The 27,728-nt window shown below is 45.0% G+C and overlaps 1 protein-coding gene across 1 annotated transcript in view; it reads left to right on the forward strand.

Moving 5' to 3' along the window:
- Positions 1–24,821, forward strand: part of SCFD2 (sec1 family domain containing 2) — a 487,384-nt gene extending 462,563 nt beyond the window's left edge. The window contains exons 8-9 of the mRNA XM_007998716.3: positions 11,636–11,755; positions 23,388–24,821. Coding sequence (XP_007996907.3) covers positions 11,636–11,755; positions 23,388–23,480 — 213 coding nt within the window. The 3' untranslated portion in view covers positions 23,481–24,821. The remainder of the gene's footprint in view (positions 1–11,635; positions 11,756–23,387) is intronic.
- The last annotated feature ends 2,907 nt before the right edge of the window (positions 24,822–27,728 follow it).

Raw genomic sequence — 27,728 nt, forward strand, 5'->3', positions numbered from 1 at the left:
TTAAATGTTTTCTTATCAAAAGAATGTGAACGCTATCACTGTGAGAATCAGAAAGCTGATTCTTTTCTTTTCTGCATCCTCAGTGGTCGGCACGTGTATAGGCCTTACAAACGGCAGAGTCTCACCAAAAGTTGGGAGGGTGGTCAGGGTGGACCTGTTTTAGTCCTTATTCAGAAAGCAGCACAGCTCCAAGGCACTGGTTCCTCTTTCCAACTACTGCCCTTAAGCCAAAAGCTTCTATCTCAGTTTCACAGGGGTTGCAAGGTAGCAGCCCCAATCACTCAACTCCAGTGATCCTCAAAGGAGGCCCTGACCCTCCTTTCCAGCAGCTACTAAGCAAGGCAAAGCTGGTCATTGCTTCATCTGTAGGTAACCCCAAAGAAGCAGCAGCCCACTCGCTCTTGCCTCGCCCACCATGCGTTGATGTGCACGAGGGGAAGGAAGCCTGCCTCCACCTCTGTCAAAGAAATCTGATACTCTCTTCTCCTTTCCACACTGACAGTGTGCAAATCTGTTTCTTCCAACTTCTTTGTTTCTCTAGAGAACAGAACAGAAGTAAACGGGTGTATTTTGTAGACTGAGAAATTCAAGGAATCAAGAGGAGAAATGTCCTCACAGAGTGGTCACATAGGAGAATGAGTGACACCAAGGGAGATTTGAGGCTCTTTCCTATTTAACCGCTTTATTTTTTAAGTTACATTTTATAAATGATAGACAGCTGTCTCTTTCATGCATTCCTTCCTCATGCCATCTACTATAAGCTATGCTAATAGCAATCACTTCATTCTACTGTGTTTGTTTACAACAGCCAACAGAGGGTAGTGGTAACACATATGGAGTCACACTATTTGGGTTAGAACCCAAGCTCCACCATTTACTAGCTATGTGACCTTGGGCACATCTCTTAACCTCTTTGTGCCTAAGTTTCATCATCTATAGATCAGGGATGATAATAGCATCTACTTTTGGGAGCTATTATGAGAATTAAATCAATGAATGCATATAAAGCACTCAGAACAATGTCTGGCCCGTAGTAAGTACTACATAAGTATTTGCCATTATTATTTTTATGGGTTTGTATCCCTGCCACACTGTGACGTCTGAAAAGAGCCACCTTGAATACCCTTGTATGCCTGTACGTAGCCAGTGCTCAAGTATTTGGGGCACAAAGCCTAATTGTTGGGTGAACAAGTGAATTAAATAGAATAGAATAGATATGCTGCCCCCCCAAAAAGTCACAAACATTTCATATTTCACTACTGATTTGCTCTTGTCAGAAAGACATGGAGTGCTGAGTGCTCTTCTTTTGCTGTGCCTGTGGGAAGCCGTGTTCATAAGGCAGTAATGTGTTTTTCCAGACTCCTCTTTTTCTTTTCCACTGTGAGTAACTTGTTGAGCTCCTCAGTCTTGGGAGACATCGACTGTCCTTCTTGGGGCAAACTGTAGGGAGCCAGTGAAAATCTGGACACATGCCATGACAAGCTGTTTCACAGGAATGGAGGCCAGCAGGGCTAGACCCTGGCCAACACAGAGGCAGAAGCCCCAAGCCACTCAGGCCCACAACTCTCCCAGGAGTACTTCAGCAGTGTAGTCTTCACGTACGGGAACTGAGCAAGAGCTCTGCTCTGCAAAGGTTTGCTGCTGCTCCTCGGGCAACCTCAGCACTGCAGGGAAATGGAGACCTCCATTCCAGGTACTTGGAAATGGCTCACAGAACTCAATCTTATTTATGTACATTTTTGCAGGCAGCAAAAGTTAAGAAAAATACCTGTGTGTCTAAGATTATCTGCATCAAACAAATCCTCTATGATAGGAAAGTCAGGGTAGCTGGATTTTGCCTTTACTAGAGTCAGAATTTCATCTGCATCATATTGCAACTGGTTGAACTTACTTTCTTTGCAGTGTTTAGCATGCATTACTGTTGAAATCAGAGAAGTGTTTCATCTCCACCTGTTCTGGTTATCTATTGCTACATACCAAGTCATCCCAAATCATTGATTAAAAATAGTACTGATCATTCATTTTACTCATAATCTACACTCTGGGTAGAGTGCAGTAGCGAAGGATTCACCTGCAAGATGGCTCATTCATATAGTCAGAAAGTAGACGCCGAGTGGCAGCTGGCATTGAGGGGCCTCAGTTTCTCTCCATGTGGGCCTTTTCATGTGGCCAAGATTTCTCACAGCGTGGCAGCTGCATTCCAAGGGCAGGCGTCCTAGGAGAGAGCCAGGATTCAGATGTATTGTATTTTATGACCTAGCCTCAAATGCCACATAACATCACTTCCACAGCACTGTACTCTATTTGTCAAGGCTATCACAAATGTCCACCCAGGTTCAAGAGGAGGGGACACGCACTTTTCCTCTTGAAAATGGATCAAGAGCATGAGGAACAGAAAATATTGTCATGGGCACTTTTGGAAAATACAATCTGTACTCCACCTACATATGTTTGGCTGTCAAGCTGAGCAAGGCAGTGTTTGGCTAATCCTAGGAGTTTTCCCTCCAATCTAGAGGATGGAAAAATCACTCATGCTTCTAAGCTGGTTTCAAAATAAGTGAGCCCAGAAAGGCTTTGTCAATGAAAGGCCTGTTTTCTATTCTTCCATATGTTCTTTAACAATATAATATTTTTAAAAATACTTCCTGATAAGAAACTGAGCTGGGGAACTTTCCTCTCCCAAGTTTGCTCCATCAAGTCCCATAAAGTAAGCCAGATGAGCTCGGGAGAAGAGCAAGGATACCCACTAGATCATTTTTCCAGCAGTTCTGAGAAGTGTTTGAAGTAACTTGATGTACTTCTCAACCAGAGGATAGACTTGCGGTTAGCCACACAGAGCTGTCAGCTTCAAAGGGCAGTGTGTGAAGCCCACTAGGGGGTGGTTCTAGCAAACTAGGGAGAAATAGCTTTGGCAGAACCTGACATTCTTAAAACAGCCTTTTCTCCAAAATCCTTGTGCATGGAATACCTTGAGCTCCTTAGAGGAAAGCTTGATAATGATCTAATAAATAAATCAAAACATACCTTACCCCTCTCCCTACAACATTAATTTAATTTAAAACTAGCATGTCTAATAGGCAGCACTTTTAAAGTGCATTTCTGGAATTTGTGGTTTGGATCTCAATCTCCTGAAAATAATTTATTTTCTATCTACTCCATATGTTTGGACCTCAGCTTGTTTTGACTAAAGGACATGATTTGTCAAGATGTTTTCTCTGATAAAATTGACATGAGGAGGGTGGGTTTTATCTAATGAAACTGCATGAGGCCCTTTTACCTCCTTTTAAGTATGCTTTTTAAGATGTTCTTTTTTTGTTCTTTCATTTCTTATGTGGCCATGCTTAATTGGAAAAAATTTTTTAAACTATGAAAAAGACTCACAGAAAGCCCAGTGCTTACCTCTGGGTCCCTTATCTGAGTGGATATGAGTCTCCCATTGCCTTAAGTGGCAACAAAAAGAGGACCACAAGGAGAACTAGAGCAACTGCTCAGGTAGGCTTTGAAAAGCTGCTGGTGTTGAGGGGTAAGAGTTAAAACTCTTTCCATTGGAAGTAAGATGCCAACAAATTGTAATAACTTAACTAAAGGAAAATTTATTATGAGGCCCATGGGATGTCCTGGGGAACCCAAGGGCAGCAATGCAAGAGATCTCAGGGAGGATTGAGACTAAGAACTGGAAAGCCATCAGGAAACCAGACAGTTCTATGAGACCCATTCTGCCCTGAATGAGAACAGTGCCCTGCATTTTGTAGATTCTCAATAAATAGTATAAATGAATGATTGAGTAGAGTAGCTATGCCACAGCTTTGACTGAACCTCATCTATCTTCAAGCTTTTGAGGTTAAGCTTCAATTCCCAGGGAAGGGCCTCTAGTTGGCCCACCCTGGGTCAGGGGGCCATTCCAGAACCAATCAACTGTGACTGTAGGACAGGGTCACACTGTGACTGCATGGATGCTAGGACCCTTTCATATGACCATGTGGACAAGGGAGATTGTTGGCTTGTGGATTGGACAGATACCTGCAGAGGAATCTATAACAGGGGTGAAGGATGCTTTGAAATGCAGAACAAAAATCATGGGCTGTCAGTAAAGATTGATGTCAGGTCCTTGGATGGTGAGAGCTGAACATGCCTTGGAGGTCATGTAATCCAGTTACACATTGTTCGTATAAGAAAAACAAGACAGGGTGCAGTAGCGCTCCTGTAATTCCAGCTGCTGGGGAGGGTGAGGCAGGAGGATCGCTTGAGCCCAGAAGTTTGAGAGTAGCTTGGGCAACATAGCAAGACCCTGAAAAAAGAAAGACAGGAAGGAAGGAAGGAGGGAAGGGAGGGAGGGACGGAGGGAGGGAAAGAAAGAGAGAGAGAGAGAGAAAGAAAGGAAAGAAAGAAAAGAAAAGAAAGAGAAAAAAAAGAAAGAAAAGAAAGAAAGAAAGAAAGAAAGAAAGAAAGAAAGAAAGAAAGAAAGAAAGAAAGAAAGAAAGAGAAAGAAAGGAAAAGAAAGAAAGAAAGAAGGAAACAAAGAAGGGAGGGAGGGAGGGATGGGGAGGGAGGGGGGGAGGGAGGGAGGGAGGCAGGGAGGAAGGGAGGGAGAGAAAAGAAAAGAAAAGAAAAGAAAAAAGAAAAGAAAAGAAGCAAGACTCAGAGGGCTGAACTATTGGATTAGGTCCATTGGACTTAAGGACATTTCTGAGAAGAGGAAAATATCTCAGTGTTCTCATTTGTTGATTACATGAATACAAATCCTGGAATTCCTCTTTGCAACACTATTTGAAACCATTGTTTATATTTTCTTTTTCTCAATCATACTCCATGCTATGAAATAGGGTTCAATATTTGCATAACATTAGCTAAACATGATCCATAAGTTCAAGTGAGATAGATTTTGGTATGAACTGTAAAGCAAAAACACAAACTTGATTTTGGCAGTCTGTATATTGCATCTGACAGTGTGCAATGATTGAGAGGCTCTTTTGTATGCTAGTCATTGTTGCGGTTAAGGAAGATATAGAGACAAACCAGGTTCCCTACCTGCCAAAGCACAGCTATATCACGTAGCTTAAAGTTTGTTAAGGAGATGGATAAGAAAATTGAGGATTGCGGAGAGAAGAGATAAGTGGTGTGGTGGACGGAATGAATGTGAGGGCACAGAAGAATAGCTCAGTCAGGGAGTCAGAGAAAGCTTCCCAGGGGAGCTGGATTTTGCCAGACCAGCAGGAGTTAGGAACTCTGAAGTAATGAAATGCCATCATACATTGAGGTGAGTACAGGCAGTTCCAAATGACTAGAGCTAAGGGTGACATGCAGGGAGTAGAAGAATATGAAGACAGAGATAAGCAGAAACTAGATCCCAGAGGGCTGGAGTTTTGACATTTGACCAGAAACACTGAAGTGCCATTGGATGTTTGCTAGGAATATATAACCAGTTTACATTTTATGAAGTTCACCCTGGCAGCAGTGCATGAGACAGAAATAAGAGCAGACTGACTGGGGAGGGAAGGTGAGAGGATGAAAGTCTAAGGTCAAGTAGGGCCAAGGGACAAGGGGACGGGGATGAAGCCTGGTGGATTCCACAGGACGGGGACTGACGGGATGCAGCCGTAAATGAGTGGAGGCTGTCTAGGGCCATTCATTTAGTTTGGAGTGACTGGATGGACAGTGTTAACATTGTTTCCATTGGGAAGCAGAACTGGAAAAGAAGAAAACTTGCACTTTAGACTTGTTGAATGTAGAAGCCTGAGAGACAGCCTTATAGCTCAGCAGAGCCTGGGCCAGTGTTAGCAATCTGGGGACACTGGCATGTGTGAGGCATTGAACTATGGACAGGGACAGGGACACCAAGGGAGGATATTTGGAAGAAGATCAGGGGCCAGAGGCCAGAGCAGTCAGGAACACAGCTTGTCATGGAGCAAGTCAAGCAAGAGGAGCCCTCCAAGGAGGGAGAGAAGCTAAGAGGGCTTAGAAAGTAGAGGGCAGGGGGGAAGTTTCAGGAAAAAGGAAACCATCAACTGCAGCAAATGAGGCAGAGAGGTCAAGCTGAACAGCCGACGGGCTCTAGCAGCATGGAAGCCTTTTGCAATGGGATTAACTGTAAGTAAAAGTAAGTCCCACAGGCTCTGGTGACTGGCTGATGTTTCTAAAGAACCAAAAGTACAGAGTTTTAAGAGATGAATGCTGATAAAAATGCTTTTCGTTTGAAGACTTTGTTGAGAAAAGGCCGTATGTGGAATGAAAGGTACAACGGTTACAGCTCTGCAGCGAGAGGGACTTTGATTTCAACCTCAACCCTACAGTTTACTAGTTCCGCCGCTTTGGACAAGTTATTCCACCTCGTTAAGCCTCTGTGTCTCTGTGTGAAATGGGGCTTCTGCCTACTTCATAGATTCCAAGGCTTGCATAAAGTGATGCTTGTCACTTACCCTCCCCCACCTGATTTTCCTCCATAGCGCTCACCACCTTCCTTACTTACCCACTGACTTACTGATTTTATTGACTGTCGCTCTCCCTCTGCTAAAATATCAGCTCTGTGACAGCAGGGGTTCTTTTCTCTTTGGTTCACTGATGAATCCCTGATGCTTAGAATGGTGTCTGGCCCCACAGTAGTTAGTCAATAAATATTTGTTGAATGGATGAATAAGTGAATAAAACATGAAACGTGAAGTGTTCAGAGGGAGTGGCAGTGCTGTTACTAATTCCTGGGGGGAGAAAAGCCATTACCAAGGGCCAACTTCAGTGTCAGCCTGGGTGCTTCCGAGGCTTAGTACCCCCTTAAGGCCAAAGCTCCTATTGAACTGTCTTCCTTCTACAAGGCCCTGTCCATTATTGTAGAATGACCTGCCCCTTGCCTGTTGTAGGGACAAATGAATCACAAATAAAGAGAAACTGAGTGGAGGAGCACCATGTGGAGGAGGAATCAGGATCCCAAACTCTTAGAGGGCACCTGGAAACTGGAAGCAGCAGCAGAAACCCTTCTTTTGGCAACCCCAGTGATAGAAGGCAATCACAACACATCAAAGAGCTCTCTCAGGGGTGCACTCCTCCAAAGGGGTCTCAGCAGCCTCTGCTGCAAAGGCTGAGATGGAATGGTGTAAGGAAACTGTCTTCTCTCACCAGAACTGATATCTTAAAATCACAGCCAGCAAAGATTTAGAAAATGAAAGAAAGAACAGTGACTGGGACTTACTTTATTAATCTGTGCATTTGCAATTGCAGTAGTTATGCTTCAGTCTTTCATCTTCAAAGTGCCTTACACCATGAACTAACATGCAAACAGGGCTTAGTCATGTATGGCCTATTATAAGGAATGTGTTATTCTGATGGAAAAGACTGAAAAGACTCCACTTCCCAATAGTCTGCTGACTTGAACAGCTCCACAAGAAAAGTCTGGTATCAAAACATGAATCTAAACAGAAACCAAAATAGCAAACACCAACATGCATTAATTGAACCCATTTATTTGTACAAAACCCAACATTCCCCCCACTCCTTAGCCCCAGGGTATTGTTCTTTGTTGTTGCAGTTTGTTTCTTTTTTTCCCTTTTCATCTGTCAATACATCCTTCCAGGATTCTCCCAACGTACTTTGGATTCCAGACTCTCTTATAGAAAGCATATGTCTTTGGGAACATATTGTACCACGTTCAAGTTCTGGAGCCAATTTATTTCTGTCCCAGGATTAAGTGAGAAACAACAATTGTTTGCAGGGCTGGAAGGAAGATCCGGGTTACTTACTCAGGCAGAAGAACTATGCAGAAAGTAAAGGGAGAGTTTCTAAGAAAAGAAGGGCCTTTCCTGTTAACCTGCGGATATGATTCATTCCTTCATGTAACTATTTCATTCATGCAACATTTACTGAAAGCTTACCAGGTGCTAAGTACTAAGCGCAAACAGGCCAAAACCCACTGGTGTGGTCCACACCGTGTCTATAGCCTGCAGGCCTTTCTTACTGATGTGGAAAATCCCCAAGGTGTATAGTTGAGTAAGTATAAGGTAGACTGTTAAGGTCAAGATGATGATTACCTGTGGGGAGGTAGTGACAGGAGTAGGTCATGAGGGGGTCTCTTCAGGGTGCTGGTTTTCTGTTTCTTGGTCTGGGTGCTGGTTACACTGGTTTGTTTACTTTCAAAATTAATGGAGCAGCACACTGGTGATATGCATACACTCAGTAAATTATCATATGTTTAACAGATGTTCCAAAAAACAAATACCAAGTGTTCAGGTATGGCACAAGCCGCCGTGAATGGCTCCAGCAAATAGTGTGTGTGGAGGAGATGAAAATAGAGTCATAAACCAGAGCCACATTGTAAAAGCCTTATATGCTAAACTACAGAGTTCGAACTTTATCCTAAAAGTTATGAGATTCTATGCAGAGAATCTGAGCATGTGATGGAGCCGAGAGGTGTTTAAGAGTGTGGCCTCTGGCATTTTGCTCCTCGATCCATTACTGTGCATGAACCTCAATCTCTGCATTTGCAAAATACACTAATAATTGTGTTTGCTTTCTAAGGATATTTTGAAAATTAAATGAGATAATACCAAAAAAAGTACAATGTTTGCTATATTCAATAATAAATATTTGTATTTTAGAAAACTTACTTGGCAAAAATGAGGAGAATGGATGGGGTATGGCCAAACTGCGTAGGGGAGACAAACTAGAAGACTGTAGCAGTGATCTAATGTGGAAGTAATCAAGGAGATGTTGATAACTTTAAGTAGGTAGAATGAATAGAACTTCATCTGGGAGATGAAAGAGACAGCAAAATCTAAGATGCCTCTCATGTACCTGGCTCAGGTGACTGTGAAGGTGGTGATGCTGTTAAAAATTCAAGAGAAGGAAAGGTTTTGGGGAAAAGATCATGGATCACATTTGAAACCTGTTGAGTTCAGAAATCCCGGGAGGTATCGTCCGCAGGAGCTGGATGGTGCTGTCCACAGGAGCTCAACAGAGATGACTGAGCAAAAGGCATAGGTTTGAGATGTACATAAAAAATGGCACATGAGAAGATGAGGTCCTTCAGGGATGTTGCATTGAGTGCAAAGGGCAAGGAGCCAAGGATGGAGCCATAAGTAACAACATTTAAATGGGCAGACCAAGAAAGGGAACCTATTAAGAAATCTGAGAAGAAATAATTAGAAGGGTAGAAGGAACCACCTAGAGAAAGTGCTATCATGGTACTTAAGAAGGGTGTCATCAGCTGTGACAATTGCCACAGAAACGTCAGGTTAGATGACAACAAAGGAGTGTCCACTGACTCCTACAATATGATAGCCACTGGTGACTCCTGTGAGAGCAATTCCAGGGTACAGTAGGACAAAAGCAGGGTTGCTATGGTGTCTGATATGCAGATTGGAAGAAAGCAGTTGACAAACGTGGTCAGGGAGAAACAGAGGTACAGAGCAGGATGCGGACTTGAGTCTTTTTCTAAAGATGAGAGTGTTTTGAAATTTTTTCCAGTATTCACCACCACCTATTTTGAGGCCATTAGATAGTCCCCTAGTCCTCTCTCTTCTCTCTGTCCTTCCTTTCCTCCTGCCTGCTGCCTTTGCATTCTGAATTTCCTCTTCAGAAGCCAAGGAATAACGATATAACTGGGAACACTTAATGCATCATCCTTTCAAGTGCTTTTAGAATAAGATGTTGAGACGTGGGTATAATCAGGCAAGGGAGCCAGAGATCTCAGCTGAGAAAGGAGTTGGGGGGTGGTAAGAGAAAGGGCTTCCTCTTGCCCTGCTCCTCCCCCAGGCACTCCTCTGGACTGCCTGTGACCCACAGATGCGTTGTGATGGGCATGTACACTTATACCTTCATTCCTCTTCTCCTTGCTGGAGGTGAAGCCTGTTACCCACCTTCTGGCTTTGGTGGCCACGCAGGCAGCTGGCAGACTTTTTCCTGCAAGGACTCCATGCATGCTCCATTCTGGCTGGGCCTCCCTGTCCCGCTCCACCCTTCCGGTGACTGATTGTCTCTGGAACTTGGCTCACACTATTTCTCCTGCCCACTCCTTATTAAACCAACTGTGGCTTCCAGATTCAGCTCAAAACATACTGTCTTCAGAAATTCCTTCTTGTCCCCTCAGTGTCCCCATCACTGAGTCTAGTTATTGGTCATTTTGCATTTCCTGAGTGGTTACTTTGAGTTATTCTCATTTTAGTATATAAGAATATTTTTACCTCATTGATGAAATCATAGGGAATCAGGTGGAATTCTCCACAGCATCTTGTGTAGGTTCCATGCAACATGGACCCTCAGCTCAGGCTAGCTTGAAGAAGTTAAGGGCTGTAAGTCTGTACTGTAAGCACCTTGAGGGGTGGGCCCTGTGCTTTTTCATCTTTGTACACCCTCTGCCTCCACCCACCTAAGGCTTTAACTATTTTTATTTCCACAAACATTTATTGAGCACCTATTATGTACCAGAAATTGTACTAGGTAAGCTGGGAATAGCATAAACCAGGAGGATGAGGCTCTTGCTTCATGGAATTTATGTTCTAGTAGAGAAGATGGCCAACAAGTAAACAAATAAATAAACAAATAGAGTAACGACAAGCTGTTTTACATGCTTTGAAGGAAATAAACAGAGCCATGCAACAAAGAAGGGGGCACATTTATACTGAGATTAACAAGAAAGAAAGAAGTTGTCCCTCAGCCTTCTCTTGTTTTTAGTAGCTCCTGCTCCTTTAACTTTTCTTTCAATGAAATCTTTATCGAAAGAGACATAATAAGGAGTTGTGTTATACATTTTTCCAGTCAATGAGTTCACAGACCACTGGGACATCTGATAGCTAAGAAATCATCATCTCTCTAAGAGCTGTTTATCACACCTGCATAATGGAGGTAGTGACACAGGATTTTTCTCACACACTTTGCCAACCAGGGACCTCCACAGCCAGCAATGGCCCACTCCCAGGCCTTGCTAGACCCCAGGCTTGCCACAGGAGATGCCCCACCTACTCGGTCCACTGGGCCATACATGGCTTGTGCACTGGCTCAGCCTGTGGCTAGGCAGGCATGCTCCAGCTCACCCATGTTATAGCTTGTACGTGCATTCAGCGGTTCCCGAGTTCTTGTCCCATGCCCAAGAAGAACAAGGCCACACTGACAATTGAAAAGTGTGGAGGGTGGAGAAGAATTTTATTGAGCAACAGAACAGCTCTCAGCAGAGTGGGGATGCAAGGGTGGTCCCCAACTGAAGTCAGGTGGTTTCACTCTGTGTGTGGCTGTGTCCGGGGCTTTTATGGGCTCAGAATGGGAAGTGCATGCTGATTGGTTTGCAAGTATGCAAAAAAAGGCTAAAACAAAGTCACCACTGAAAGATAGACATGACAGTGTAAAAAACCAATTAGGGAAGGGTAGGTATATGTAAAATAGGGGAAGGGTAGGGATCAATCAGAGGAAAACACACCAAATGGGAAGACAGGTTCTCAATCCAGTCCATGGATTTACCTGGGACTTGTAGCTAGGCTTTAAACTGTCATCAGGTTTCACCAGGGTCCCACCCCTATCTCCCTGGGATTTATCTGCCTCCTGCCACTATCAGTAGTAGTCCTGAGGTTTCTACAGAAGGACAATGAAGATGGCACCCAGCTGCATCGCACCTGCATCACTGCCATCCATCTGATATTGCTGGTGTTTTGTTTTGCAGGTGAGCCGCCCTCATCCTAGTGACTACCCTGTCCTGATCCTCTTTGTGGTAGGTGGGGTCACAGTCTCTGAAGTGAAAACGGTCAAAGATCTTGTGGCATCATTGAAACCAGGAACCCAGGTACTGAGTCTTCCATGATTTGAACAAGAGCTCAGAGGCAGGGGTGTGAAGGGTGGGTGAGGGCCCTCCACCCAGGGGTCCCAGTGCCCATCTCCTAGCCTGCCTGCCTATCACCCTCCTGCCTTTGTTCCTTCCCTCCTGCTGCCACCTGTGTCACAATGTCTTCCTGCAGCCAGAACCAGCCCTACATGCCCATACAGGAACAAACAAGTTCCTTTGTTCCCAGAGGTGCAGGACTGGGTCATTTTGATAAAGTCTATCATGACAGATTAAATGCTATGACACCAGGCAAATTAGCCCTAAATGGAAACTCTGTTGTTTGCAAAATAAACTGGGGTAGGGTGGAGTCCGGTGGGGTGAAGGGAGGGAGGAGAGCTCTTCTTTTGTAGCTCTGGGCTTCTGGGGCTAAGGTACTGTTATCCCTATTCCTGATTCCTTAGGGTCCTATATTCTCTGGTGTCCAATCAGTGTTGAATATCTCAGGAGTTTTCACTGCTCTCTAGGCTCCAGATAATGGAGGGATGACTCCAAGAACCACCTCCCAACTGTGGCAATTAGAGAGCAGAGTCAGAGGAGTGCGGGAAGGAGCATTGTCCAGACAATGACTAGTGTTGTAGCTTTCTTCTCTATACCTCTTGCCAGGCCCCATCCCATCCCCTAAACAAGAAAACTGGCTCTGTGGCCCAGTAGTGAAGAACGTAGACCTTTCTATTTTATGGGCCCAAGTTCCAATCCTATCTCTGCCTTTGACTAATCAGGTGATCTGGGAGGAAAAAGCCCTCAGTTTCCTCATTTAGGAAATGGGCCAAGGTGGCTGTGAATCTTAAATCAGAAGAGGCTTGAGAATATGCTTCTTAGCACTGTGCCTGGCTCAGAACTCTCAGTCAATGATGGCTGCAGTTATTCCCGGCCGTTTTTGAGCAGTCACCACACTGCTGTGCTGGAGGATTTGAGGCTCACAGAATGAAGCAGCAGGAGCCCAGGGAGAGAGGCTTCTGGAAGAGGAGAACCCCTGCCTCTGGAAGTTCTCCTGTGACTGGGGGTGCACAGCCTGTTAAATTGGTAAGATGTAAAACGCTTGCCTTAGTGTGTTCCCCAAAGCAGCCCCAAAGCCAGGGATGAGAGAGCAGGTAGTTTACTTGGCAGATGATCCCAAGAAGCAGAAGTGAAGAACTCAGAAAAAAAAAGACAGTGAAGAAGAAAAGCCACAAAACAACACACTGCCAAGCTGGGTATGCTCTGGGTGCGCGGTCCTCCAGGGGCCCCTGAGGAGCTGGTGTTACACGGCTCAGAATTGTCACGCCAGAGGTCAGAGAACCTGGGATGTCTTCCCTTCTACTCTCATCCCCCCAGGTTGAGACTTGACTCTGGGGGTGTTATCTTCCCAGTGCTTTGGGGTTACAGCTTTGAGCCACCTCCTACCTCCACCCACTACTGTACATATCCACACAGCCAGCTCCAGGAGCTGCATCCTTCCCTTTTGTGACATCCTACCTGTTGCTCCGGGCTCTTTCCACATCTCTACCCACCTCCACCATCTATACTGGGAAATGCAGCAGATCTGGACTTCTCCCTGACTACTTCATATTTGCTGGTCTAGTCTCCTCAATCAAATATAAATTCCTTGAGGACAAAGGCTGGGGCTTTCCAGGCCTGAGCAAATGGCAGTGACTCAGTAACCCTTGTAGTTTGAGGGGTTTATTGACTCCAAGGGAACTGGCCTGGTAGGAGCAGTCTGTGTTGTTAGAGTCGCTGAGCTACCAGGTTAAGTCAAGAAGGTCTGGTCCCTGCTGGTCTCCAGACACCCAACTGAGGAATGGGACCTGGATACCCAGAGAGCTGCAGCAGGCTCTTGAGCAGGGCAGTGACCAGTTTTTGACTATGATCATTCTTCTGTTACTATCACCTGTTATGGTCATAGCTGGTAAGATTTCTGATAAATTTGCAAATTCTGCTTCATTTAACACCCTCCTTGCCAGCAGTGATACGGTTCTGTTTAATGAATGATTGCCTTTTTGAGCAAGACCTCTTTTTTTTTTTTCGTCAGAAACCACACTTCTTGCTGCCCCTAACATAGTGAACCAAATTCTTAGCTCTTCAGAACAGTGATGCATTGTAATAGCCTGAAAGACATGTTAATCCCTACTCTAAAAGGATAAAATGCAGACGTTTTCAAAGCCCTGTGACCTGAGTTTGACAGCAGAGCCCCAGAATCTACAGTGACTTTGCTGCAATCTGACCCTGTGTTCAGTCATCTGCAGAGAGAGCTTCTCAAAGAATTTTGAGCTTAAGGATCAACCTTGACTGCTACTTGTCCTTTGTGCAAAAAGCTCCTCTGAAGAGTTAGCAGGCCCTAGGAAGATTCCTCAGGCAGCAGGGGAAACAGAAGAGGCATTCTTTATCCTGAAGTCCTTCACTCCACATTTTTGAAGGAGGTGAATTACCTGGATGTTTGCAGAGTGACACCTGCTGTTGCAGGTCTCCCTTTTTTAGACCTTGACAGACACACAGCTGCCCTGGCCCTACAGCAAACTCTGCAGATATGAGACAGAACCAGCTTCCTGCTTTTTAGAGTGCAGCGGAAATCATGCCTTGCTGCCCTAGCAATACATGAAGTGGCATGCGTGCTAGTTCCAGTGTCTGCTCAGACTCTGACTTCTGTTCAAGAACACATGTGACCTAATTGAAGGGGATAGGTTCTACAGAATCTATACCCAATAGACCATCTAAGACCTTTGGACGAACAAGGGAGTAACCCTCACTTGATCATTGATGTAAACAGCAATAATAGACATAGCTAGTGCTTCCATTCTGGCTTTACTATCCAGCCTTTACTTGACCATCTCCCAGGATGAGGATTTGTCACCTCCCACTGCAGCCTATTTGAGGCTTGGAGGGTATATTAGTCAGGGTTCTCTAGAGGGACAAAACTAATAGGATAAATGTAGATGTAAAGGGGAGTTTATTAAGGAGTATTGACTCACACAGTCAGAAGGTGAGGTCTCACAATAGGCCATCTGCAAGCTAAGGAGCAAGGAAGCCAGTCCAAGTCCAAAAGCTGAAGAACTTGGAGTCCAGTGTTCGAGGGCAGGAAGCATCCAGCATATGAGAAAGATGTAGGCTGGGAGGCTAAGCCAATCTAATCTTTCCATGTTCTTCTGCCTGTGTTTATTCTGACTCCACTGGCAGCTGATTAGATTGTGCCCACCCAGATTGAGGGTGGGTCTGCCTTTCCCAGTCCAGTGACTCAAATGTTAATCTCCTTTGGCAACACCCTCACAGACACACCCAGGAACAATGCTTTGCATCCTTTAATCTAATCAAGCTGACACTCACTACTAACCATCATAGAGGGCTTCATTCTTGGTTCTAATATCTCCTCTAGATGAAGCCCAAATCTGCCTCTTTGGTACTGTCACTCAGCAGTGCTGGTTCTAGCTCTTAAGCCACACAGAATTTAAAAGAAAATGAGGTTCATCCCTCTTCCACACGACGATTCTGCAGACATATGAAGATAGCTCCCATGTCCTCCACCAGGTCTTCTCTTCTCCAAACTGAATATCATCAGTTCCTGTAGCCACCCCCCTCTTACCCTGTGACATGGACCTGAATTCCCTGATGATGTGGCAGTTCTCCTCAACCCCAGTTTGTCTCCCTCTCTAGCATTTGATTGGAACCAAAAGCCAAACTTTGGTGTGGACTGATCAGCTCAGAGAAAATTGGGGTCATCTCCTCCTCCTCTCTACCATGGCCTACAAAGCCCACATGATCTCACCCCTGCCTACATCTGGGGCTTCTTTTCCTGCCACTCTTGTCCTTGCTTATGCCCCTCCAGCCTCAAGACTTTGCATTTTTTAACTATTATATTCTCAGCACCGCAGAGTCTGCCACTTATTGGATATTCATGAATGTTAATTGAATGTCCAATACTGAACGTTAGAGACTCTACTTATGTCATTCCGACATAACAGAAAAGCAGCTTTTCTGGAAAAGACCACACAAACCACACCAACCTATTGACTGACACTGACATTATAGACAATTAAAACCACCTTGTCTTTTGTATCTGTTGCTATTATTCCAAATCTTCCCTATTCTACTGCTGTGTGGGTGCTTTTTGGATCCACGTACAGGAACTTACAATCATTCCTATTAAGCTGGATTAACTAATGATTCAACAGGCATTTATAGAGTATCTAAAAAGCAAAAAGATGATCTGCTCTGTGCCAGGCATTGTCCTTTATGCTAAGGACAGAATAGTGACCAAGCTAGACACATTCCTACTTTCATGGAACTTCCATTCTACTGGGTAGTAACTGACAATAAACATGGAAGTGCCAGCTCGTGACAAGTGGACAGCAGACATAGATAGGTGCTAGTGTAGAAAAAACCAGGAGGACGAGCTTCTTTCAGACAGCAAGACTCCCATGGAGAAGGCTTTGGATCTGAGATTTGAAAAGCATTCGGGGATCAGCTGTTCAAAGGAAATGAATAGAATCCATTCACAGCACCTCCAGAAATGAATTCTCTTTCACAAAAAGTGGCAAGAATAGCATGAAACATAGGAAACCAGAAACCACATGCCCACCTGCTAGCCTCTGAAGACTTCTCTGCTCTAAAAGGGACATGTTTTCTCCACTCTCCTGCCTGTGGTTGTTGGGAGATGTACTGATGAGTGAAAATGTGTGCATTGGAGTAGGTTCTCTTTCCTGTCTACTGAAAAGGAATCAAGAGGGCAACCTCCCCCATCCCAAACTGCCACAGACACCAAGTGGGAAATTCCAGGTTTCCCCTGCTCTGATCCGCATATGCCCGACACCAGCCCCTCTCCTCACTCACTCAATGCCTACTGTGGGACTCCACGGCCAGACAGCTCTGGCTGGCTGAACTTTGCAGCTGGATGGTAGCCGAGAGGCTAACAGAAGCCTGTGATTGTAAGAAGAAAATAACAGGGAGGGAACCTCTGAGAAAATACAGGGAACGGCCAGCTCAGGAACAAGAGGAAGGCCAGTGGGCAAGATGACACCCATCCACTGCTTTTCATAGTGAGGCATGCCGCACCCACACTTTCCTGTAGTTCTGCATTTACAGAGTTCAATATTTTTTTTTCTTTTTTTTTGGAGACGGTCTCACCCTGTCACCCAGGTTGGAGTGCAGTGGCACGATCTCGGCTCACAGCAACCTCCACCTTCCGGGTTCAAGTGATTCTCCTTCCTCAGCCTCCTGAGCAGCTGGGATTACAGGTGCCCACCACCACTTCCGGTTAATTTTTTGCATTTTGAGTAGAGAGGGGGTTTTACTGTGTTGGCCAGGCTGGTCTTGAACTCCTACCTCAAGTGATCCGCCCGCCTTGCCCTCCCAAAGTGCTGGGATTACAGGCATGAGCCACCATGCCCAACCCAGAGTTGAATATTTAGTGAAGACATAATAATTTTTTTTAAAAAAATAGTAGACCCAGAAATATGCTCACACACAGTTTTGCACACAACTTAAGAGGTTCAAGGATCCCTAATCCTGGCTCCACAAACCTGCCTCCAGGTTATTCTAAAATTGATGGGAAGCCCCGGGGAGACAACAGCGAAAAGATCTGAATCTCATACTTCAGGTCTTCTGAGAGCCTTATAAGCACAGCACAGTGACTCTGTGGCAGTGGTAGTCAGGTCAGATGGTTCCCAAGTTTTTCAGTAAGGCTAATCCACTGTGTCACTGGCTTAATGATACGAGCCTTCTGGGTTTAGCACAGGTGTGTGAGTGTGTATGTGTGCATGTGCCTGTCCAGCGTGAATACAATATATGCTCCAAAAGCTGCCTATCGAATGAATATGCATGTTGGTGCCTGTGCATATGTGGGTCACTTTGGGGAAGAATATCCCAAATTTAAAAGAAAAGGGGACAAAAAATGTACCCCTTGCTCCTTTTGATACTGAGTGTTAGAAATCAGGGGGATATGGAATGTAAATCCTGGACTTCCCTGCTTCCTCTGTGTTCAGCAGAAATAGAACAGGAAGATGCTGGCACCTACAAATTATAGCCATGGTCTGGAGCAGCAGAAAGCCCAGAGGGCTGGGTCACTCCTAAGGGCTGGGCTGCCCATGTGGAGTTCAAGGCAGGCCTGAGAACAAAGACTGAACATCCCCCTTCTAGCTGGAGTAGAGAGCCAGTGCCGGCCGAAAGCTGCTGGAGGGACTTGGTTCCCTGGCTGATGTCCTCCACCCCGTCTCACAGTCAGCCGGTATATTTTTTTGATGTCAAGTATCTGCTTTGACACAGAGGCTTGTTGTTGATGAATGAGCAGGATCTTCAAACATTCCTGGATAGAACTGCCTGTAGTTAGCAACACGTGCTGACACCTAAGCCATAACTACCCTGCAGCTTGCAGTGTCGTTCAGGCTCTTCGAGAGCAATTTTTTGTTTTCATTCAAAACCCCGTTTCTCATATTTGACTGTGAAATTTATTTTTAATCAGCAAAGATTCTCTCCCCACTGGCTGTTTTTGTGGGAGGTGTTCCAGTGGGTGGACGGTGCAGGGCAGGTATGGTGGCTGGGCCAAGCTCTGAGCACTGCAGGGTGCTCTTGAGCATCCTGGACACCTCTGGCTTGAGAAGGAGGCTGGCCACTGCCGCCAGCCCACTTGGCTATTAGCATGTGAAAGTGGGGTGGCTAGGAGTTGATGGTTCAGGGGTACAGTCAGCTGACTCTTCAGCCCTGAATGACACTCAGGTCTGAGTTGAGAAGAAGTCACAAAAACTACCCCCAGAAAGAAACAGGAGGTGAGAGAGGGAAGGGAAGGAGAAGGAGGAGAAGAAGGGATGGCAGGGACCCTGAAAAGGGGAGAGGGAGAGGAAGCAGGGAAGACCAGGTTTAGGTTCTATGTACCTCTGATTTCTAATACTGAGAATCAAAAGAAGCATTTTAGAAAATGCAGAGAAAAGTAGCCATATGGTGGGCAAGGATTGAGCATCACCCATGGGAATTTTCTTCAGTGCCCTTGGCTTCCTGAGAAAAGACCAGTTCTCTGAAAGGAATTCTCTAGTGCTTAACTTGTCCACTATCACATGGTTGATGATCATGTTTAAAAACAATTAAATGTCATATCTGATCAGCTAATTTCAAACTCTTTTGACTATTTTCTTTTTCATTTTTGAGCATCTTTGTTCCTGTTTAGGGCCCACTTTTTAGAATTTTAGGGTGGTCTTAGCCAAATAATGTAGAAATGTTCTAGTAGAATGTGCTTTAAAAATTCTGAAAATGCTCAAAAGTAGCCAATACTGAAAGATGCCTAAGATGCAAACATACTTAAAGACCACCAACTCTTATATTTCATGCTCTATATGAAATGTCAGCAGTATGATCCTGCTTGCTCTTCAAAATAGGAATTAGAGACAAGTAAGGTTTTCATCGAATGGAGAGGAAACACATTTACCTGGAGCTGTCTGAGCATCTTCCACTAGAGCTGCCCTGAGCGAAAACTTCCCGCTGATCATGGCTACACTCCCTGCCTCCTTCACTGCTGTATGGTTTTTGTTCACTCAATCAGGCGCCAACTGACTCAAAGACCTGCTGTGTATCAGGCACTGTGCTAAGAAACAATGAAAAGACTCAGTTAAGTTGACAGGGAATACAGTGAGATACCAACAGCCAGGGGACACACTCAGGCTTTGGGGAGGGGTGGTCTGGGAAGGCTTTCTGGAGGGAGTGATGCCTGAACTGATTGCTGAAGGACAATGGAGGAGGGGTCTTTGGCCAGAGTGGGGAGCTCCTCTCCCAGACCAAGAAGCATCCCCAAAGTGCCAGGTGCAAAACTGCAAGGAGTTAGGGAGGCTGGAATGTGGGACTGATTTAGGGGTGTGGAGGCAAGGGCCAGATGTGGAGTGCTGGCAGCATTCAGGTTCTGAAGTCCTTTGATGCTCTCCGGGAGGGCTGGGCTTACCAGAGGCAGTGAGGAAGCTGAAGGGATTTTAAGCCTGGTAGTAATATGATCAGATTCACACTTAGGGTCACTGGCTCTGGCAATTCCACTCCCCTGCATCCACCCCATGACTGCTGTGAGCTGGGTGGAAGGGTGCAGCTGGGGATGCACATAATGAGGACAGTGATGGTGACAAAGCAGTCATGGCAGCTGCCATTCTAAGCCCCTCTGGAGCCTGTCATTGTGTCAGATATTTTAGAAGATGTTCACATTGATCCTCACATAATCATGTGGGGTGGGTATCATTCCCACTTTACAGATGAAGAAATTGAGGCTCCATGTGGTTAAGCAACTTCTCCAGGGTCATTCATCTGGCAAGTGGCCCAGCCAGGGTCCAACGCAGACTGGACCCTCCTAAACCTGTGCTCTTAACCACTGTGCTATCCCGAAGCCTCCTGGCCTCAGTCCTGCTGTCTCCCCTCCACAAAGGCCCCCTAACTTACTGCTTGAGAAACCCCTGTTTTCCATCTGTTTCTTTTCACCCCTCCACAGAGCAGACCCCAGACAGCCTCTGGCTGAGCCCTCACAAAGCTGTAGACTGATTACTGTTAAATACCTGCTTGTTCAGATGTGAGGACTGGCCTTACTGTTTCAGCTCAGTGGCAGTAGCCAAATCCACGGTCTCTGTCAGCCATGACTGGAAGCCCAGCACACTACCCAAGAGTGACAGATTCTTTGGGCTCAGTTATTGCTGCTCTGGAAGTCAACACTTTTAGCCTTATCACTCCAAGTTCCTCAAACCTGCCAAGAAGACTTAGCATCCATGGGGATGGAGATGTACCCTAGCCCTCAGGCCCACCCTCACCCCAGCCAGAGACGAATCCACCATCTTTGCTTTAGAATTAAAGACCCCAAGGGCTGGCAGTGTGCTGGAGACCCCCAAGTCACAGCAGGAGGGGAGGGCCCTTTGCATGAACGACTACTGGCCTCTACCTCCTTTGAAGAACCTACTTCCAAAGAGTGCGCAATGTTTGTCTTTATGTGTGCATTTAAAAAGATTTCTGAAGAAGGACTTTTTTTTTTTTTTTTTTTTTGAGACGGAGTTTCACTCCGTTACCTAGGAGTGCAGTGGCACAATCTCGGCTCACTGCAACTTCCGCCTCTGGGGTTCAAGCAATTCTCCTGCCTCAGCCTACCAAGTAGCTAGGACTGCAGGTGTGCACCACCACGCCCAGCTAATTTTTGTATTTTTAGTAGAGATGGTGTTTCACCATGTTGCCCAGGCTGGTCTTGAACTCCTGACCTCAGGTGTTCTGCCCAAATCGGCCTCCCAAAGTGCTGGGATTACAAGGCGTGAGCCACCGCACCCAGCTTGAAAAAGGGCTTCTTAATTGTGGTCTGTGAATTCCTAGGAGTTCATTAACCACCCCTAAAACTATAACACAAAATCTTGTATGAACGTCTGTATATTTTTCTAGAAAGTTCTTAACTTTCATAAGATTCAGAAGGAGATCTAGGACTGAATCACAAAACCACAATACAATAGCAGCTCACAGTTGCTGAGCACTTCCTGTGCTCCACATACATGATCTTATGTAATCCTTGCCATACTGCTTCAAGCTTGGCACTGTTACTTTCCTTCTGAGAGAGATGAGGTAAGCAAGGCTGTAAATTGTGACTTTCTGGAGGGCTTCTGGCCGGTCAGTGTGGAGCTGGGATCTACTCAGGGTCTGCTGATGGCACTCGCCTGGAAGCCGCCAGACTCAATTACCTACTGGGTTTGGTGAGGAAGACCTGAAATAAGTAGAGACCCTCTTGGGAGACACACATTCAAATGGTGTCTAAACCATGCATGCAGATGATAGAGAAGGCCAATCTTCACCCACTGTCCTCAAAGGCTCCTTGCATGATTTTCGAGGAAAATCATGAAACACAGATTTCAGTGAATTTGTTTCTGCCAAAAATATGACTTGGCTGACATTAACTATATATATATTTTTAAGATAATCCTCTTTCAAGAAGAAGTAACATAGATGCTTCCAAAAACTAAGTTTTTAAACAGAAAACTTTCTCATAAGGTTGTTAAAAAATTATTTCTTTAACAACAAGAAAATGCTTCCTTCTCTCTTCCTCTTCATTGGAGTACAGACTTTTTGTTTTCCACCAATGAGCTCGTTGACATGGATTGGTTAATTCACTAATTTAATCATACCTGGGACAATGTGGGGAGTGGGAAAGGAGGAGAGTAAAGTGTGCAGACTCACTTGCACCACTGCAAAGGAGCGCAGCCAGGTAGTCATGCTGTGGGCCTCGGAATCCCCTTCCAAGGGATTGTGGGCTGTGGAATTCAGGCTCCAGGATAGCTTTCCTCATAGTCACCTCTTCTTCTAGGGTGCATACAATACTGCTTGTGCAAAACCTAACCAGGCCCTTATAAAGCACATCATGCCCCCAGCCCAGACCCAGGGAACAGGCTCTCCCACTGTTGCAGAGACAAATCTATCCCGGAATAAAATCCAGACTGAGGGAAGCAGACAGGGTCACCATGAAAGAAGCCAGAGGAGCCCAAAGGTGCATGTGGAGTAAGGGAATAAACGGCCCAGAGCCCTTGATGACAGGGAAGGGAGGCACGGGGGCACTGGGGCCAGCCTGTCTGCGCTGGGATCCTGACTCAGCCGCTGACTGTATGTGTGTCCTTGTACAAGTTCCTGAGCCTTTCTGTACTTTATTTTCTTCATCTACAAAGCAGGAATAATAAATGTACCTATTTCATAAGCTCAATATCAGGATCAAATGGATATTCAATGAGATAATCCTCAGAACCTGGCACATCATAAAAATTAACAAGTATTCGTTATCCTTATCATCACCATCATCATTGTTATGAGTTGAAATGTGTCCCCTTTAAAATATCTTACAGTCTTAACCTCCCCACTGGTACCTGTGAATATGACCTTACTTGGAAATAGGATCTTTGCAGATCATCAAGTTAAAATGGGGTCTTTAGTGTGGGCTCTAATCCAGTGTGACTGTGTGTATATAAGAAGGGGAAATTTGGACACAGCAACAGACATGCATAGGGAGAGACAATGTGAAGGCACAGGGTAGCTAGGAGAAAGGCGTGGAACAGATTCCCTCGCAGCCCTTAGAAGGTGCCAACCCTGCCAACACCGTGATCTTGGACTTCTAGGCTCCAGAACTGTGAGACAGTAAGTTTCCATTGTTTAAGCCACCCAGTTTGTGGTACTAGGAAACTAACAATCACCATCATCACTAACAACATCCACCTCCTGGATGTGCCTTCTCATGCTCCCTGGAGGAGCAAAGGCTCCCTGAAATGGGGAGAAACCTTGATATTGAGGTCAAATTACTGCATTACAAAGAGAGAGTATGATCCAGTCCAATTTAGCAGCAAGGCAGTGACTGGTCTCTGCCTCTCAAATGTACCTAGTGCCAGTCTCAGCCATCCTGAGTGCCCCATTGGCTAAAGGTTCAGTAGACACAGCCCAGCTGTCCTACAGGCCATCTCTCCCAGACTGTGTCCCCCTCCTTCCAGGCAGAGCACTAGTGCCATTGAACTGGCTGCCTTCTACCTTTCCTTCATAGAACTTAACTTCATACCCTCCCCCAAAGACATTTGTTGCATTCTATTTCTCATCATCCAGTACCCTGAGATTGGCCCCCCTAATTCCCTGCGGTGTGTTTGCCCTCTCCTGTTCTTAGGTAATCGTGCTGTCCACTCGACTCCTGAAGCCATTTAATATTCCTGAGCTGTTATTTGCAACTGACCGACTGCATCCAGACCTTGGTTTCTGAGCATCCGCTAAGAAGATAAGACCTACTCGTGCTGGAAATGCTGATACAATTTTCTGCCACCACTCCAAATACTCCTGCACAACCAACATCCCTGTCACTACTTCCGAGCATGACAGAATTCTGCCTGAAGGTCTTGATACCTTCGCAGTGAGGTACTTTGCTTGAATTGCTGTGATTCTTAAAAAAAAAAAAAAAAGTTTTTCTTATTTTCCTGAAGGCGATAATCTGTCTTTTGGCTAGTCCAATTAGTGATCGTTTCCATTTATCCTTAACCCTCTGTGAGCTTCCTGATTCCACCTACAAGTTCATTAATTCTAAAGAAAAGCCTGTTGGCAAGTGTTGGTAGATTACAACTCTTTTAATCTGAAGTTGCTCGAGAAGTTAGACATGCTTTAGAATTATGAGTGTGAGGAAAGTTTGATTTATATAAACTTAGGATTATATAACTGAGGAGAGAACTTTGCAAATAGGGTCTGAGGCTTTGTTTCTCTCTTGCTCTGAAACATTTCTGAAAAGGCAAAGAAGGGAGGGGTAGTGTCTAGGGCAGTGCTGGTAGCCTGCGTGTGTTGTAAATCGTCCTGCCATAACAAAGAACTGCATTGTTCTAGCTGGCCCACTGGGCAGGTCTGCCAGGCTACTTGGAACTGTAGTGGGAAGGTGGTTGATTGGAGGGTTATCTGCATATAAAAGTTTTCCTCTCCTCCAAAGAAAGACCCCAATACGAGATATCTGGTCCCAGGGAGTCTAAATTGTAACAGCAACCCCTGTGGACTTTGTGGGTATGAGTTTTGATTGAAATATAAAGCTTTCTTTTCTATAAGCCTAAGTTTTCCATCTGGCCATTAGCAGAAAAACCTAGACCCACCTAGTGAAATTTTGTAAGAACTCCAGGGCAAAAATGAACCACTTGCAACCCACATGTTTGTAGGTGTATGGTTAATGGAAGTTTCTGGCATCCATGTTGGTAATAAACAGATAAAACTGAAAAGGTTTTTATTGTGGATTAAACAGGTGAAGGAAATAACATGTAAACCAAAACACTCACATGTCTCTGATTTTAGTTCTCTACGAAACACTGTCATTGTTGAAAGAACTGTCAAGTTGGAGATTATTTTAAGATGTAACCAAAGCACGGTTTTTGTAGACACAGACACTCTTTTTCTTGCCCAAGTATGTTTTCCACATAATATCAATTCTTTCATGAAACAGAGGAGACCTCAGGTGCCTTTTTCATTCTACTAATCTTGAAGTATTGAATTTGAATAAGGAAGGAAATGGTAACCATCCATAAGAAATGTTAAAGCAGAGATGACTTTTCTAAAATAAAAAAATGAAAAGTAACCTGTTGTGTGACTCAAATCTGTACTCCCTTCATTCATTCCTAAAGATTGACTGGGCACCTGCCATGTTGCAGGCACAGTGCTAGGTTCTGGGCCACTGTGGTAAATGAACAAGATGTGTCCCTGACTCTGTGGCACTCAGAATGAGTAGCTGGCACTTCTCTGATGCTCAGGCCTGACGTGAGCATCTACTGAAGATGAAGTTGTAAACCACATGTCTATATGCAAAGGAAACTTTCTGGAAATACATATATAATGGTTACTTCTGGGAAGGAATATCGAATGGGAGGGCTAAGAGAAGGGAGAGTCTCACCCTCAGTATACTTTTGTATTTTTTTTTTTTTATAGCAAACGTGTATTTGTATATTACTTTTGTGACTTTAATCAGCCATAGCAGAAAACTGTATTTTTACAAATTAATTTTTTATTTTAAAAAATATTCAACTTTGGGAGGTTGAGGCAGGTGGATCACCTGAAGTCGGTAGTTCTAGACCAGCCTGACCAACATGAAGAAACCCCGTCTCTACTTAAAAAATCACAAAATTAGCCGAGTGTGGTAGCGCATGCCTGTAATCCCAGGTAGGGAGGCTGAAGCAAGAGAATCGCTTGAACCTGGGAGGCACAGGTTGCAGTGAGCCGAGATCACACCACTGCACTCCGGCCTGGGCGACAAGAGTGAAACTCCATTTCAAAAAAAAAAAAAAAATTCAAAAACTTCTTATCTGAAATGATAAAATGAGGAAGGTACTGATTACAAATGTTACTCAGCAGTTCTTATGTCTTGAAAATGCTCTCCATACTGTAATTAGTATGGTCAGGGGCAGTCTGTGAGTGGTGGAAGAAGTGTCAGAGTGTGGCTTATGGTCATCTTTTTCTTCTCCGGAGGCTGGCTTGAGGAGCTAAGCCAGGCAGGCGGTCAGGTGGTGGAAGGCTTTGGAGGAAAGGTAAGCTGGAAGAATTTCTTGGTAACCAGAGTTTGAGTGAAGATGAAGCAGGAGGCACAGGACGTTCACTGCTCCTTGATTAAAAAGCAGGAACACGATAGACATTTGGTATAAATCCTGCAAAGGGCCTCCAACAAATAAGGAAAAAGAGGGGGGTTTGGGGGAAAGAGAATTGTCGCCATGGCAGAACCTCCCAGAACCTCCCTGCTGCTGCTGGGCTCTTGGGCACACTTCTCAGCATGGGAGGGGCTGGAGGAGAAGCAAGTCACACCGTCCAACCCCAAAGGAGCAGCTGGCAGAAAAGGGCTCTGAAGGCTTCTCTGGGCCTAAGTCCCAGTTCTGCCACGCCAAACAGTGTGGATCTCCCCAAACCTCAATGTCTGCGTCTGTAAGAAATGGTAACTGTGGCACCTGCCTCATGGGGGCGGTTGCTGTGGAGCCATCCCTAACACAATGGCCAGCATGTGAATTTCAAGGAATGTGGGTTTTCACACTGAGGACGCCAAGGAAGTTACCTCTCAAAACAATAAAACATCAACAGGAGAATAATAGGAATGAAGAGGAAATTTGGAGGCACTCATGGGGTCTACAAGGAGGTGAGAAAGTGGAGGAGGAATAGCAACTTGGTCCAGGATAGCATAGCCCAGAGGTCAAGAGCCCAATCCGATGGCTGGATTCCAGTCCCACCTCTTCCACATCGTAGTCTACCTCTCCTGGTCTTCACTGACCATGCAGTTGTATAACAATAGGACCTGCAACATTGGGTTGGGGAAGAATTAAAAGAGTGAATACGTGTAATGCATATTCATTCAGAGCACATAAGCATTTATCGGTAATAAATGTCTGATTATTGCTCATGCAAGGCCATATATCTCTGATAGAACTTTCTCCATCACTAATGCTAGCCGATTTCCCATTTCAACCTCTCCAAATGTATCCATTCTAAAGGAATCTAGCAGCTGTCAGCCACCTGAAGGTGACTTAAAAGGCTGACAGGAGTGGTAAGACTGGTTTCCCCTGTCTGGGGCCTGGGTCTGAGTGTTTATCACCTAAACAAGCACTTACAAATCCAAACCTTCTGCCAGCAACCTCACTGGCCACACTCCTTATAAACACAATTGATAGAAGTGTAAATACTTTGTAGCAATTGACTTCTGCCTTTGTAAACCCTCTTCTGGAGTCTACCTCAGAGCGGACATGGCAGGCACAGCCAAATGGTTGGAAGCACTCCAGGCTGCATCAGCCAAGAGTTGTCCCCAGTGGGCAGGGGCCTATGCAGATGGCTCTGTTTATGCCACCCCTCCATTACAATGGGATCCCAATAACAAAGAATTCCATCAAACTCCCCACAAGACCACTATTATTTATCTTACCCTGGTTACCAGAAACAGAATCTCAACAACAAATAATCCAGTATTACAAATGTCTGCTGTCCAGCCCAACAAACATCAAGAGACTCCATCTCTGTCTTAAAAGGAATTTAAAAAGACAAAACCAGATGATAGAGGGTTTGCAAACTGTTTGAGAGGAAAGCTTGGAGGGTGGTGGCTGGGATCTTGCCACAGTCAGTAATAACCCTAATCCCGTTCTCATTGCAAATTCAGGAGAGTAATGAGGGTAGTAAGAACTTTCTGGAACCATCTCACTTTAGACTTGAAAGGGAATATGTGCAACACCAGTTTTCCTGCTTATTATAACCAGACAAGCTCTCTAATGCATCCTGGGCCACTTCCCAAGGGACCTGTCATGAGTTATCCACAGAGATGACTGGACAGTGCTCATTTCCCCTGGGTGCAGAGGTAGCACCAGAGATTATCAGCTAGCTCATTTTTGAGGGATGTGCCTACAAACTTGTTCATTTGTCTAGAAAACACATTTGTTTTCTCCCTCTTTGAGTGTAAGATGAATGTCAAAATCTCATTTTTCACCAAAGCGAGGGGCTTACCATAAATACACCCATGGCT

Source organism: Chlorocebus sabaeus, chromosome 7 (genome assembly GCF_047675955.1).
Source record: "Chlorocebus sabaeus isolate Y175 chromosome 7, mChlSab1.0.hap1, whole genome shotgun sequence".
Classification (NCBI taxonomy): domain Eukaryota; kingdom Metazoa; phylum Chordata; class Mammalia; order Primates; family Cercopithecidae; genus Chlorocebus; species Chlorocebus sabaeus.